Raw genomic sequence first — 16,873 nt, forward strand, 5'->3', positions numbered from 1 at the left:
TCTCTCTCTCTTGATATCTACCCCTCTCTCTCTCTCTTTCGCTCTCTCTCTCGATATCTGTCTGTCTCTCTCTCTGTTTCTCTCTCGCTCTCACTATCCAAGGATTGCTCTTTACAACGTTGAAATTGTCTTTTTCTGTTCACTGTTGACAGCGTGTCACACACACACACACACACGCACGCACGCACGCACAGACACACACACACACACACACACACACACACACACACACACACACACATACCTTATCTTACCTTGAATTTATATCCGTTTTCTTCCCCTGTCATTACCAGTCTTTCTTTATATAAATGCTGTCCTTCTCACTCTCTCTATTTAGTCTTTTTTTCTTGCTTTTGCTCCCTTGTCTTTGCCGTTTTCCGAGATCCAAATTAATTAAGACCCCTTGCCTAACAGCTCTTAATTAACCCCTTCAGTACTAGAAATTAGTCTCAACACCAATGATGAAGGCCAAGCTTGAAATTACCCATCCCTCACTGCAAGCAATAGTAAAATCCCCATGGGAGTGTGGGTGTCATGGTGATTAGGTTGTCGGACTCCCAGCCCTAAGGTTCCGGGTTTGAACCTGTAGGCCAACCTGTATGCACCGTAATATGCACCTCTTCCTGCTCCTTAATGACATGTATCTAAAAACCACTGTAAGTCCAAAGTAGACATTTAGTGTGCATGTGTTTGTCAGTGGTTCAGGGTGTCCTGGTGTGTGTGTGTAGGAGTGTGTTTGTTTGATCCAATGGTCACATATGCATAACCCATGTATGAAGTTGGGGGGTGCACTTTGCACAAGGCCTTGAGTGACTTGAGCAACTCTGACTCTCTCATCTTACATCTCTCTCTTCACTCGACCGACAGCCTCACATGCTGTTAGGTTAGTGACACTACCATAAGGGCATCTTTAAATCCTGTTATAATCAAAACTGCTCAGATGAGCATCATTTGCTAAACAAAACACACACATTTTGATTTTCTTTCTTTACACTTTTCTTTATAATTCATTTTTCTCCCTCTCCCTCTCTCTCTCCCTGATGGATTTATCGTGGAGCCAATCGATTGCGGCTTATTGCTTCTTTACACCTCGGAATCCATTTCCATGTTTCCACCCTGCGTCGCGTGTACAGCCATAGCTTTGGCTATTTCATCATTTGATGGATTTTTCCTGCGAGCTAATCGAGGCTACTGCTTGTTCTGGTGATCCAGCAGCAGCTGGAATAATACACACATGCACACAGCGACGCGGGCTTGTGTTCCTTTTAGGTCGGACGGTGGCCTGATGGTGACACATGGCCCACCCTGGAGGCCCGGGCTAAGTTGCGTCTATTAGCAGGAAAACATGGCTCACTGAGGCTTATTGAGTCTCATGTGGGACCCTGTAATGTGGCCTTCGCTATAAGGACCATATAGCTCCAGGCAGGGTTTATAAGGTCGATGGGGTAGGGGTGGGGGTGGGGTGGTGGGATGGTGATGGCAAAGCAATAACACACACTGACCTCCTACACATACACACGCATACGCATGGACACAGGGAAACATACACACACACGCCCACGCATCCTCACACACACACATCACATGCAGGCGTAGACACACACACAGGCAAAAGCGAGAGTCAACGTTGCACGCTGAGATTACAGAGCGGGTGTCAGAGAGGACAGGCCGTAATAGTACTAAGCACTTTTCCCTCTTATCACCGGGGTCAGGCCGCCTGACCTCTGACCCCACCCCCAACACCCCAGCTGACATGATCTGCTCTCTCATTGGAGTCCAGCCCATCAGGCACCGTTCCCTGAGAAACGCTGTGTTCACAAGGGAAAGGATAGCCACTTTACCGACTGGTGGGACTGGATACTTTTCTGTAGGTTATTGACATTATAACGGCTGATATCTGTAATCTACAATATGAGTTCTGTGAATGATTTCCCCCGCAGCTCACTTGTTCACGTGCCACTTTAATCGTAAGTGACTGAATCAGAAACACATCATGAAGGAAGTAGACCTATAGTGGTTGGGCATGTTGTTCTAGGTTTAATTATAGGACGCTGTGGATAAAACTCAGAGGCCAGTAGTTTGGCTTGGAGCCGAACATCCTATCAACTACATGATCCACCCCCTTGTTTTGACACAGAAACACAAAAATGACACAGAGATTTAAAATGGAGGGAAGTAGGAGGTGCACTCGCATTAAATGCCTGTATCCTATCCACATTAATATTGATTAATTTCGTTATATTTTGTAATTATAAAAGTGGCAAGAAAAAAAAAACATTTAGTAGCTCTTGTGCCGCTGATAAAGACAACATCCATAAATACATTCTTTATGAGGTTCAGTGTGTACACGAGACTGCACCGGGGTGAATGATTCTATATTCCAGCATCACTGCCAAACTATACTTAAAGAGTCTATATCAAATCGGTTAATTACTACTGTGTGAGAAGGACATCTGGCCCATTGTGTACTTACAATTTAAAGGCTTTTGTAAAGGCCGGAGGAATTACCGCGCAAAGGTCAAAAATGCCCCGGGAAATAAAACTTAGGGAAATAAAAGTTTTTGCCTTGGTTAAAATAAAATAAAAGCCTTGAATCCCCTGAACATTGGAAGTCATCATGCATAACCAAGCATTGTTATCACAAAGGTCAGGATGCATAGTGTGCAATAGAAAGTGAGGGACTATCAAGACCACAGAGGAAATAATTATATCATATCAGTTAGCAATCAGATGTACTGCTGCAAAGAGGAATTTGGATTACGCGCTGAGATACACGTACACCTACAAACACACACATACCCACACGTACACACACACACACACATATGGAAGCATACAAGTGTATGTTGTGTAAGTGTGGTAGCAATGTCAACCCAATTTCGGTAGAGACCCCGTGGTCGACGGATCCAAGAACAACAGCACCCATGCATTCTTTGCATTGTTACTTTTGCACTAGGATTGATAGCATCTCACAACCAGGAGAATAGCTTATATTTTTCGAATTGATATGATCTGAACTCACTTACCTGCAACACTCCCTGACCCGCTCTCTCTCTCTCTCTCTCTCTCTCTCTCTCTCTCTCTCTCTCTCTCGCTCTCTCTCTCTCTCTCTCTCTCTCTCTCTCTCTCTCTCGTTCTTTTGTTCTCTCCGCTGCGTGTTATTTCAGATTACGGCAGTCCCTCAGATGGAAGACCCCATTATTTTCAATCGAGATTTTTCCGATGAGGGACTTTTTTATTTATATTTATGATGATTATCTCTTCAAACTGCAACTGGCCATGCTCTATTTGTGTTGGTTGGCTGACTGGAGAGTGAGAATCAGATGATGGTGGAGCTTTGCTATAGTTTTTCCTGTGTTTAATAGATCTTAAAGTCATCCAAAGTATTGTAGCCAAGCAATAGAGTTGTTGTAAACTTGTTGAAACTGAACATTTCCAGCTCTCTTTGTCTATACTTTTTTATAAGGTCAAGAGAGCTCAAGTAAACCTTGTTGGAGTGTGCTGTTGCACCGAGGTCATCTTGTTGCACCAAGGTCATCCTGATAGATATACACTCCTCTGTGGAGATTAAGAGAGTGTCCGAGCAACTAGAATACTGCAATATTTGGATGCTTGTTGCAATATTTGAATTGTGGTCCTGATACAATTGTGTGTAGACAAGTGTGTAGAATTTCAACATCAGTCAACGTTTGGACGTGTGGAAAAAGGCCAAACAGAGGAAGATGGATACAGGAGATAGGAGTGCAAGAGAGAGAAAGAGAGAGAGAAAGAGGGAGAAGGAGAGAGAGATATATATAGAGAGATAGAAATAAAGACAGAGCAAGAGAGAGTGAAAGAGAGTGAAAGAGAGAGGAGAGAGAGAGAGAGAGAGAGAGAGAGAGAGAGAGAGAGAGAAAGCAGAGGAGAGAGGGATGTTGTGTGAGTGCTACTGCCCTGTTGGCTTCAGGTATGTATGAGATCTCAATGATTGGTGTGATGCTGAGTAGCTGCTGCTTGTCGCCCTGTACTTTGTCATGCTCCAAGACAGCTATAGGCTCTCTGCTCACATCTGCAGCGCACGTGGCTCTGCAAATGCCCGGGAGCAGGTGTAAGACACTCACATGCACATACATTCATACTCATACACACACGCACACACACGCACACACACACACACACACACACACACACACACACACACACACACACACACGCACACACACACACACACACAAACATGCAAGCATGCAAACACACACACACACGGATGCTGTTCTAAACAAGTCTACACATCACTGCATACGGTGAAAACAGGCCTACCCCTCCATCTCTTTATCATCTTTCTCTCTCTCTCTCTTACAGATTCACTAACACACAAACACACAAACACAAACACATAGACACACAAACATAAACCATCACACCTCCACCTCTTCACACACACACACACACACACACACAAACTAACAAACACACACACACCTACAAAATGAAACGGAGGCGGAATGTGTGTGCGTGTGCATGCATGTGTTTGTGTTTGTGTGTGTGTGTGTGAGATTATATGTGTGTGTGTACAAGAATGTGCACGAGTGTGTGTGTGTGTGTGTGTGTGTGTGTGTGTGTGCGTGTGTGTGTGTTTGTATCGAGCCTGTGAGTGGGATTCTATTTGTCGCGGTGAAGTGGCTGAGCTGTGTTTGTAGCGTTTAGAGGAAATTACCCCGTCTCGCCGTGGCCGTGGTCGGAGCAGATAGCGGGTCGCCTCTCTCTCCAGGCTGCGTGGCATATTGATTTTGTTGTTGTGAGGACTGCTGTTCAAGCTTCATTTAAGATTTCTATCCGAGCCGCAGCCCGGAGCGTACCAGCCAGCCGTAAATTAGGGAAATTGCACATTCATCACACACGTTTATTTTAAGATTATTTTAAGAAACTGCAGGGCCCAGGAAGATGTATATATATAAATATATAAACACATCTATATATATATGCATATATTGTGGTTTTTGATCTGTGTTTCTTTCCAATGTAACAGGTATAGCCTTTATAATTCAAACGCATTAAGAAACTTGCATTTATTTTACATGAGATGCATGTGTGCACACGTGTGTACCGACATTTGAACGATAGCAACAGGAACAATCAATTGTTTCAGTTTGATTTATGTGTCTCTGTGTGTATTTTGTGGTTTGTACATGTGACCTTCCAATACTCGGCATCGTACACACAAACATACATAATCAAAAAAATGTGTTTTTAAAACACTTATTTGTATTTCAATAATTGTTTCCTAGAGTGGCAGATAAATGATCACTCCTTCTGATATGCTCAGGACTGTGTTTCTCGGCTTGGATGTGCGTCTGGGGGGTTCCCATAGGCTCCTGTATGCCACAAATCCACCAAGCCGAGTGTCCATATGCTGTCTCTTTGATCTCAAACATCAGACTTCAGAGACACACTGTCTATCCCTCCCTCCTAGAGTCCATATCAAAAGGACTGAGCTCTTAATCCGAGATGTAATTGAGATACTAAACCACAGAATAATGTTTTTTATTTCCCGTTTGTTTCTAAATATCAGATCAAAAAGACATTTGTTTGACACCGTTTTGCTATTGTTAACGATAAACATGTGTTTCTGTTTGCATGCATGGGCTTCAATGTGTAAGAAATGTTGGACTCTGATTTGGTTTCAATGGCTGAGGGATTATCTCGGGGATTGACTTTGTGAAAAGTGAGATGCTTGGGTCTTTTTCTTCATCCAAAACCATGTGTTTGCGGGGCAGAGAATCAGATCTTGCTACATGATCTAGACTTTAATTTCGGTTGGACTGAAAAGCCAATAATAAATGTACTTCAAAAATAGTTATTCAATTTTATGTGAATAAACTATTTTTTTAATTTAATCCTGTTTTATTTTGTTTTTTTCTTATTATTTCCTTATTTCTGTCTCGAACTACATGGTTTTTAAAGTTTTCTGTTTGGGTGTGGCTTTAGTACAAAAAAAATGTATCTTGTCGTTCGAGATGATGGTTAGGGTGAAATATCAGGGGATATTCTATGTTCGGTATCATTACAAATGGATTGAATCAGAGCAATTTATAATAATAAAATGAAAAATGTAAAAATCTAAACATCTCGTCACATTGAACTCATCATCGTTCATGGCTGTTGACTTACCACTGATTTTATAGATAAATATAGACAAAGAAAGATAAATATAGAACAGACTTGACAACAATTGAAACATACGATCATAATTGGAGTTGCTACAAAAAGTCTAAAAGCTGCACAAGTATTGAGTCAATGTGTGATGTTGTCAGTGTGAGTTGGACAGAAAGAGACAGAGAAAGATAGAGAGAGATAAAGTGAGAGATATATAAATAGAGAGAGAGAGAGAGAGAGAGAGAGAGAGAGAGAGAGAGAGAGATAGGTTGGGAGCGGAGGAACAGGAGAACGTAAAAGCTGGGAGTCAACTGACACGAAGGCGGGAGAGAGACGGGAGGAGACGTTTGGTGTCCATCGGGCCTTTTGTGTGTGCACGCCAAACCGCGCTTGTACCTGGCGCTTTATTTGTGTTATGCAGTCTGATTCCATTGTGTCGAGATGATCCGCTAGGCTTGTACTCCTCCAAACCCCTCCCCCCTACACACACATACACACACAGACCCACACACACACACACACACACACACCTGCACCCTTTCTTTAATGGATAAAGCTATCTGGATGTGGTGCACACACCTCCTCCACTCGTCCATGCATAAAGGCAGAGGGCTTTGTGAAGAGCCTGGTGTTGTGAGGACTCTTGCCATGTTCCTGGGAGAGGGGAGGTGACGGTCGCTTTGTGTTGACTACAATGAGGCCAGGGTGTCTTGGCACCCCGCAACATTTTAAAAAATGTAAAAAATAAAAAAAGGAATGGGAGAAGGAGAAGAAGGAAGAGGAAGAGGGGGAGAAAAAAAGGAATCACTATTAAGTTGTTACCAATCACGGGCATGGCTGCCCTGAGAAAATCCAGTTCTTTTGACTGGAAAGAAAGGCGGAAAAAATGGGTAATTTATTCCCTGTTGATTGTGGTGTGTAGTACCCCCACTGGAAAATGTTGAATATTCTGAGATGGATGTTTTAAATCTTGAAACTGTTTAATGTTTCAGAATAAATCTCTGAAGATGATATAAATCTGTACACTCCGACACAGCCGTTGTTACAGCTGTAACAAAACCCATGGAATCCAGTGAGACAAAAGCGGTACGTGCAATTGAAAGGGCTTGTGTGCAAGTGTCGCTCTCTGTGTGTGCACAGTTCCCTGTGTGCGTGTGTGTGTGTTTGTGTGTGTGTGTCTATGTGTGTGTGTGTGTGTGTATGTGCGTGCCAAATCATGCATACACCAGCAGTCTCCATGGTGGTGACCATTGTCTTCCTGCTTGCTAGTTTTGAACCTTAATAAGCCCTCGCTGACTCGCCAGCCGGATGTGGCAGCAGACAGAAAGAGAATGGCTTTCTTACACTTCAATTTCACGCATATTTTCATTGCGGCTAATGAGCGCCTTAAATACGGTGCCAGACTTCAGGCTTCGCCGTTGAAGGCTGACATTTTCACACACTGTGGCACCTTGTCACCAGCGATGAAGTCCTTCTACCTGGCTGCTGAAATATATATGTGTGTGTGTGTGTGTGTGCGTGTGTGCGTGCGTGCGTGTGTGTGTGCGTGCGTGTGTGTGTATTACTGTGTGTGTGTTTTTGTGTATATGTGTCTGTGTTTGTAAGCATGTGTGTCTGTGTGTGTATTTGTGGGTGTGTGTGGGTTTTAGTGTGTGTGTGAGGTAGATGGAGAAGGCGATACATGTGCATTATACAGATATACACAAGTGTGTATGTGTGCACGTCTGTGGGTCTTGTTGAAGAAAAAAATGAAAATCGCGACATTTTGGTTGAGTTTGTGTTTTGTGTGAGTTTTGTTTGTGAGTGCGTGGATGTGTGTCTACAGTTTTAGGGCAAGTATACAAACATGATTTCCGTTTTTTTTGTTTTTCCTTAGTCAGCGTGGTAGAGTTTGCTCTAAAACAGATGAGAAACCTGCAAGCTGAGCAGCAATCAACTGATTAAACACCTTGCTTCTGAAGGATATACAAGTCTCTCTCACTCTCCTGCCAGTGCAAATGTTCCCATGCATTAGTGCACGTCGATATACCATGCTATTGCTCGAGTGCATGATTATGTTTGTGTTTGCTTTTCCCATGATGTAAAATGTGACGGAAAATGCCATTTTAAAAAAAAAAATAATAATAATTTAAAACATTGAAACAGTAGAGCCTGGGTTCAATTACCTCAACGCTATCGTCAACATTGTGCAGTGAGTGACGTCATAACAACAGCGCTATGATCTTCATTTAATCACTGCCCCAGGCAGAATACACTGACCCCCTAATATACCTATAAGCAATATCATACATCATATTAGAAAAGAAAAAGAAAATGCGAAATGGGAAATGGCTTGCTCATAAGAGCGGCATGTGAAAACGAAAACAAATATATATCTGCCAGGGGATGTCAATTAATTTATTCAATGCCTTACTAGACCACACAATATTAAAGCTAATTCATGTGTGCTCCTCATTGGAGCACACATTTGTGGTGGTAACACCATTTCTGACTGGTTTCGGCTTCGACCCATAGAGTGGTAAAGACAACACAGGATAAAGTGTTGTGGTTCTGAAATAAATCCGACCCCATAGACGTAACTTCTTGATCATTCCGCTCATACCATAAAAAATAGAAGATTTACCTGGATACATTTGAACCTATAAGTGTAGCTTCATTACCATTCCGCACATATCGATAAAGATCGAAGATTTACCTGGGTAAATATGACCCTATAGGAGTGGCTTATTAACTATTCAGCCCATACCAATATAGATTAAAGATTTACCTGAGTAAATCTGACCCAAAGAAGTTGCTGCTTAACCATTCTGCCCATACCGAAAAAAGATTTAAGATTTACCTAGGTAAATCTGACCCTATAAGTGTAGCTTCTTTACCATTCCGCCTGTACCAATATCAATTGAAGATTGGGGAAATCTGACGCTATAGGTGTGGCTTCTTTACCATTCCACCCGTACCAATATAGATTGAAGATTTAGCTGGGTAAATCTGACCCTATAGACATGGCTTCTTAATCATTCTGCCCATACCAATATAAACAGAATTTTTGCCTGGATCTGGCAGATAATTCATGAAACACCTTCAAAATGAACATGAACCATCATCAAAATGAAGTTTCATTACAGGTCGGTTGCCTAGCGGTGAGATACTTGTAAAAATGGATGTCAGGGGTTGATTACCAAGCAGGTTACGTTGAAGTGGAGTGAAGGCTTGGTTGGTGGATGGGGAGAGGGGGTATCTTATCATCACTTCCCCAGTTTGGACAGATTTGTAGGGGGCTTTCCATGGTTTAGTGGCTCAATTGGCACTTCTGCACCGTGTCCTCCATTTTATATCACTGGGGCTGTTGAGGGTCACCTTTTGGAACCGTACACAAAGCTGCAGCCATGAGGGACAGAGAGAGAGAGAGAGAGAGCGAGAGAGAGAGGGAGAGAGAGACAGAGAGAGAGAGGGAGAGAGAGAGAGAGAGACAGAGAGAGGGAGAGAGAGAGAGAGAGAGAGAGAGAGAGAGAGAGAGAGAGAGAGAGAGAGGAGAAAGATCAAAATAGAGCAAAGAGGGAGAGAACAGTGTCCAAAAGGCCTGAAAATTGAATGTGACTTATCTCACATAAACGGTTTATCCCAAAGCCTAGCCTATAAACTATAGCCTCAGAATGCGACCCAAACACTAGGAGGGAAGCCGACCAATGATGGTTTGTTTATCTATATATCTATATATGTGTGTGTGTGTGTGTTTCTTTCACACACAAACCCGGTCGTTGATGCCACTCATCGAGACACAGTGTACATCTCAACGCAGACAGACACTGACACGTGCAGTCTAATGCGCTCATTAGTGCCCGAACGACACACACCCACACACACAGACACACACACACACACACACACACACACACACACACACACACACACACACACACACACACACACACACACACACACACAGACACACGCACAGACAAAATTGATAGCCATAAGAGACACAAACACGTTACTGCAAAAAAACGAGTTCCTTTTTTAATGCTGCAGTAGAAAACAAGGTTATATGAAGTCATATAATGGGTGTTCATTGTCAAGAAGAAGAAGGACAACAAAAAAAAAGGAAACAAACAAAAAGATTCACGGCACAGAATGCATAACAGTATCTGTGCTGTTTACATGCCAATATTTTACACATAAGGATTTTCTTTGTTTTTTCCGTTGCTCCACAGGCAGCTGTCAGTTAGTTCTGCAAATTTACAGCCATAAATTGGCAGAACTTGTCACTCAAGAGGTTGGGGTAACCATGGTTACCCTTTCATATACCGGAAAAGATAAAGCTGCAGTGTGGAATCATGGGAAAGTAATTAGTCAGTACAAAAAAAAAGGACCAATCGAAAAAAAACGCATTCAGCGATATGAAACAACAACCAAGAGTTCTTATAAATAAGAGATTACATGTGACATTTCTTCATAAAGTAGGATCTTTTTTACAACCTTTAATATCTTTTTTTTAATTGTTCATACAGTGGCACATGTAAAGTAGTGTCTTGTAAAAAGAGTCTTTAACCCTTTGAGCACGAGCTGTAAATAAAAAGAATCAACTGTTGTGATCTTTTTAATGTTTTTTGCCTCGTCCCATCATATCACTTGATTAAATAACACGTTTATAAAACTATTGTGCAAAACAATTGTATTAATGTCTTCATATATTGTGCACCAGCAGATAGTCATTAATCCTCTTAAATTAAAAATATAGAAACGATGCATAATTTAGACAGGAATTACTTTATATGTTTTTATATACATAATTTGTACACAGACCTGAATACATTAAGGTCCCTGATCGAATGACAAGAAAAGACTTCAAATTTCTATTCAATTTTGTTTTGTCTTTTCATCCGTTAGATTTTTGTTGTGTTTTCATTTTTTTTTTGCATCAGAAAGCTACAATGCTTTTTTCAAGACTTTGGGGGAAAAATCCAGACAAAGATTAAGCTTATGACTCATAAGAGTGAAAGAAAACAGAACAATGTGGTCTAGGATTTGCCTGAATATGGGTCTGTGAAACATGGACATGGCAGATAAGTGTCTGTTTGTCACAAATTCCTCACAACAGTCTCGTTCCATTGCCAATCTCAAATCTCATGTTGATACCGTTTATCTTTAGTTGCAGAAGTGCTTCGACGTACTCAGAGGGTTAAACTTTAGGACGCTGAAACCAGCATAAAATGTTTCAGAAACAAAATAAAAGAACAAAAAAGGAACAATTTAACAAAAATCAATGAAAACTGAACAAGAGCAAGTTAAAGGAGGAACAAGTGGAATACAAAAATCAAATAATGGAAAGTGCACCAGATTTAGTTATAACGCTTTAACTAAATTGTTTCATTTATGCATGCAGCTTAATTACACCCCAGTGATGCCAAAATATAAAGGAACTTTACACAAGTTTTAAAATACACATCACTTCATTTTAGAATCTATTTTTAAACCTTCATTTACTGAATACCATCAATGACAACAGCTTTTGTCTTCTTAAAAATGCTTTTTTCCTCAAATAAAAAAGCACGAAACACAAGTCACTTAAATGTGTTGAGTCAACGTGAGTCAAACTCACGTTGAAAAAGAAATGAACAAGAAATAAACTACAACAATAATAACAAAACAGGAAAAATTCTTAAACCATGTGCCTAAATGCAAAGCAGTAGTTGTATGGCACCTTTTTGTGCATTTCAGTCACTTTTGATGGTCCTTCAAAATAAATGTTTGTAAAAACGTAAGAGACAGGGTTGGAGTGAGGGAGAAATACATAAGATAAAGTTCAGCATTGTCCCCATGCCATCCCCTCTATTTCTCCAGCTCACACACATACATGAGGTGGTCCTCCGGGGACTTCCCGTGGGTCTTGCTCAGGTGAAGCTTGACCGCGTGCTTGCTAGCAAAAGTCCGGTTGCACAGCCTGCACTGATGCATGGCCCCGCTTCCATCCTCGTCAGGCGACGGCGACGGGGAGTTGGCCAGGGGAAGGGAGATAGGAAGGGAGGAGGACAATGGGTGGCTGGAGGGACTGAGGTTGGACAGCAGTTTTTCGGATAGTCCTTTGGTGTGGCGCTGCTGGTGATGCTGCTGGGAGATCTGGCTGAGAAGCTGCTCCCCGGACAGTTTGGCCAGGTCTCGGAGACGGAAACCCAGGTGAGACTCGAGGTGGCTCACGTAAGTGGACGGCGAGCGGATCTGTGAAGCACAGTCACTACAGAAGAACACGGGGTGACCCGAGTCTAAGTTCTTTAAGAACTTAGTGCCACCCGTTCTCCTCAGCTGATACTTGACGTTGGCCAGCCAGTGGGAGATGGTGGTCATGGACAGGCCGGTGAACCGAGAGATGTGCATCCTCTCCTGGGGACTCAGGTCTGACATGATGTACTTGCCATCATTCGTCTGCCGCAGACTGGAGGCAAACTGGGCCTGCAGGATAAGGAGATGCTGTGGATTCCAGTTGGACTGGCGGCCTTTACGCTTCTGTGCAGGGGATATTTCATCCATCTCCTCCTGCGTAGCACCCTCAATGTCCGGGCGTTCACACAGGCTGCTTGGTGTGGAGGACTTGGACATGGCCTGGCTCTCCGTCAGGTTCCGAAGCATGTCTGAGATGTCTGACAAAGCGTTCTCCCTCAGCGGGGAATTGGACATGAAGGAAGCTACTGCTGCCGAGGCTTTGGCCATGGTGATGGTGGCGGAAGGAGAAATAGAGGTTGGTGTGGACGTAGACGAGGACAGAGCCACTGAGCCAAGCGAGCCGTTGTTGCTACTTTTGTCAGCGCTCTTTCCTTTGGTCAGGTCAATGGGCTGGTCATTGGTGTTTAGGTGCTGCTGGTAGTAGTAGCGGTCCATGTGGTCGTTGCCGTGTTTTTTGGCCTGTGTCGGCGGAGTGGACGCTGCCACTGCCGCCTTCTCAGCCAAGCTGTTGCTCATCTTGAACAGCATGCTCATGGGATCAAGGGAAGGCAGGGCGGGCTTTGCGGCCTTTCCCAAGTGGACATTCATCACCGACTGCAGCGCACTCAGCGGGTTGACAAACGGCTGTTCCGGAGGGTGATCCGTAATGATGGCTGTGCTACCACAAAGGCTGGAGGAAATAGGGGATGTCACGCCAGTTGAATCCACGCCGTTCTCCATGCCCTCCTTATTGGGGATGTCACCATTTGAATCTCTGTGATTGACTCTGTTGCCCAGTGCTGCTGCAACTTTGTCTCCCGCTGCAACATTATCCGGGGTTCTGGAGCCACATACTCTCCTCTCTTTGGGAGATGGTCCCCTGTTTGATTCCCCTGCCTCACTGCTACAGGGTGAAGGGCTAGTGCGTCTTAGTGGGGAAGACTGCACGATTCCAGTGGGCTCCCTCATCTTTTCTTCAACCTTGGCTACTTTCTCTGTCACCTTTTTGACCAGCTCCTCCATAGCATGAAAGTTGTTCTTAGGCAGAGGTGAATTCTGTCTGCTTGGAGGGGACATAAGTGGCTGGATTTTGGCTGTTGGAGACAGGATGTCCCCGCTGGGGAACATGTATTTGAGAGGGGGACTCTTGCCAGTGTTGCCCAGAGAGAGCTTCATGATGTTGGGGAGTTGGTAGGCTGCATGGATGCTTGGGTAGCCACCCCAACTGGGGGCACCATTCTGGGCTTTGTTTATAGCTGAGGTAACAGTATTCTCCAGGGACTTGAGTATATCAAACCCCCCTTTGGGACTATCATCCAAGTCCTCCTCGGTGAGATATGAATATTTTGAGGAAATGTCAAATTTCTCTTCAGTCTCATCATCACACACTATCTTCTTCTCTTTAGTGTTGCTGTTACCATTGTTGGTAATTATCTCTTTAGTACATTCCTCCTCTTTCTCCTCCTTCTTTATCACAACAGCCATTGGTGTGGGTGAGATGCTGGTTGGGGGAGGCACAGGGGCAGGGGGAGGTGAGAAAGTTGTAGCCGCTAAGGGAACCGACTGGAACTTTTCCTCAATTGACATGGCGATTGGAGCTGGGGAGGGTGAATCTATGATGGGCTTTCCTTTTTTAATAGCCGAATTGGTGACTTTAATAAAGTGGCCGGTCACCATCATGTGGGCTGTCAGCTCTTGCAGTGTATCATGAGAACTGCCACACTCCATGCATTTGAGGATCTGTGACTTCCTTGATTCAAACTGCCAGGCATAGCTAGCTCCGTTCTGGTGTCCATACCGGTTGTTGGCTGTGATGTACGGGTTTGAGGCTTTCTGAAGAATGTCATTAGACTCAGTGAATATGTTGGGCTTGGGTGTACCTCCGTTGGAGTCAGGTGAGCTGGGGAGGTCGAGCTCGATAGGGGCTCTCTTTCGGGAAGAGGAGATGATCTTCGCAGCCACTGGTGTAACAGGCTCTTTCAGAGGCACTTTCTGGTAGTGTTTCGTCTTAATCATGTGGACACTGAGGTCCTGCAGGGACTCAAAGGAGTGGCCACAGTACATGCACTTGAGGACCTTCTGTGCGTCCTCCTTCCCCTCCATCTCGAGCAAGGAACGCTTCCTCGGTTTTGACCAGCGCTTGGTACCCTCCCTGTCCGTCTCGTAGTTATCGTCCCGGTAGTGGCCAGTCTCGTTCATGTGCACGGTCAGCTCCACTAGCGTGTCGTATGCGCCGCTGCAGTCCTTGCATCGGAACTTGCTGGCACCGGTGAATATGGAGCCGTACAGTTTGGTGCTCTGTCGGTACAGCTGGACGGTGCTAAACAGATGAGGCTCTGTAGACGCTGTGCTCACTGCCACCGTCGGTTGCTGGGCCATCCCCATGCGGTTTTGGTGGTTCTGCGAAGCCTGCTGGAGGGATTTGGCCACGGCCGTCTGATGCCAGTCGTAGCCTCCGCTCCCACAGCTGCTGCTGCTGCTGCTGCTGCTGCTGCTGCTGTGGCTACGAGGGGGCTTCTCCGCGGGCTGAGCTGCTGTCATGTTCATGTTCAAGTTCAGTGTAGACCAGTAGGAGTTGGTCAGAAACGAAGTGTAGATGGCCTTCATCTTTTCCAGGCTGTCGGCCACTTGTCCCGTCGTGGATAAAAGCGCGTTGTCCACGCTGGGTGGGGCGGCAGAGTTTGCGGCGGCCATCAGGACAGAGGCAGGGGACAGCAAGAGGGGATTCATGGGGTCTTTAGCCATGAGAACGGCGTCGTCATTTTTCAAGGACGAGATCTCGAAGTCGGACATCCTGTCACTGGACTCGCTGAGGTGCGACTCGCTGTCCAGCTCCTGACCCGAGAGGTCGGCGGCGGCGGGGGAGTCGTTGAAGTCGGCCGAGCCGGGTCGGTCTTTGAGAAGGTATTCTTTGTCCTGACACAGGAACTTGGCGGAGGGTTCCTCCCCTTCCTGGGCGGAGTCATCTCCATCCTGGTCCTCCTCGCGCAAGGCGGCCTCCTTCTCATCCTCAGGGACGTAGGCTGCAGGGAAAAAGAACAAAAGGGAGAGAGAAAGATGTGTTGGTTAGAACTAGACTGGCAGCATATATGATAGTTCATCTACTTTGCATTCTAGTGCACTTCCATGACAGCTGACAGAAACACATGATGATTCCGGAACCAGATGTACTCTGGAGTAAAGAACGAGGAAACTGAGTCAAGCAGATGCTGGGTTTCACATAACTTTACAGTTATTGCATTTCAACATCTCCCATTCGTTGCATTTACAAAACGTTTTGCCCAATTAAGTCACCTTCCACTCTGGTAAATTCTCTCTAGCCTTCAGGTCTTTGTTGTGAATTGCGGAAAATCAGTGACAGTCAGAAAAAGATGGAGGCAAGAAAAATGAGAAATCCGCAGAGGGGGGGGGGGGGGGGGGGGGGGGGGGGGGGGTTGGGGAGTTTGTTCTTCAAACAGAACTTGCCACCTTATTCTTCTCAAGGGGCAACAGCTTGAAATTAAAACTAAATTTGAAATTAATGAAGCACATTCTGGCGACGGCATTCATTTCTGAAGTAATAAATTACTTGTATCAACCTCGGAGACAGCCGTTCCTGTCTGTCAATTAATATGTCTTACGCTTCTTGTGCAGACTCGAATGCATTCCCTAACAGACACACTCACAATTTAAATTAAGCATGCATTTCCACTCATTACACCACTCAGAACCCTTCCTCCTCGTGAATAAAAATGAATGTATGTCATTTTCCCCGGCAACAAATCTCCCCGAGCCAAACACATTTGCTACAATTACCAAAGATTAAAAAAAGGAAAGAAAAAAATGTGTTTTGTATTATTATTTACAGTTTAGCTTGAGGGTGGAGGGGTGCTGGGAGAGAGAAAGCTGGAAGCTTTCAATTTATATTTAAATAATTTCCATTTAGAATAATGTGATGAAAATCCTACTGATAAAAGATGCATCTTTTCGTGACAAAACCAAAAATCTGTCATCTTAGAACATCAACACACATTTGTAGTTGTTGGAATGTCAAGTGGAAAGAAAGGAGCATTAGAAAAACAAGACTTTGTGCTGACACTTTTAACTACTAAAGTACTCACACACACCCTCACACACACATAATCTTGTTTTGGCAACTGAACTAAAAGAGTGAGTGGTTGAGAGTCACGTCGGTAGCCATGTGCCATGCACACATTCCTTCCCACAGCAGGGCCATCACTCATTCAACGTGGTATGTAAACATACACACACACACACACACACACACACACACACACACACACACACACACACACACACACACACATAGACACACACACAC

The 16,873-nt window shown here is 44.3% G+C and overlaps 1 protein-coding gene across 1 annotated transcript in view; it reads right to left on the reverse strand.

The window, feature by feature from the left end:
- Positions 1-10,209: 10,209 nt before the first annotated feature.
- Positions 10,210-16,873, reverse strand: part of tshz3b (teashirt zinc finger homeobox 3b) — a 35,507-nt gene continuing 28,843 nt past the window's right edge. The window contains exon 2 of the mRNA XM_079736743.1: positions 10,210-15,575. Within this exon, the coding sequence (XP_079592869.1) occupies positions 11,965-15,575 (3,611 nt within the window). The 3' untranslated portion in view covers positions 10,210-11,964. The remainder of the gene's footprint in view (positions 15,576-16,873) is intronic.

Source organism: Pollachius pollachius, assembly GCF_949987615.1.
Source record: "Pollachius pollachius genome assembly, chromosome: 5".
Lineage (NCBI taxonomy): Eukaryota > Metazoa > Chordata > Actinopteri > Gadiformes > Gadidae > Pollachius > Pollachius pollachius.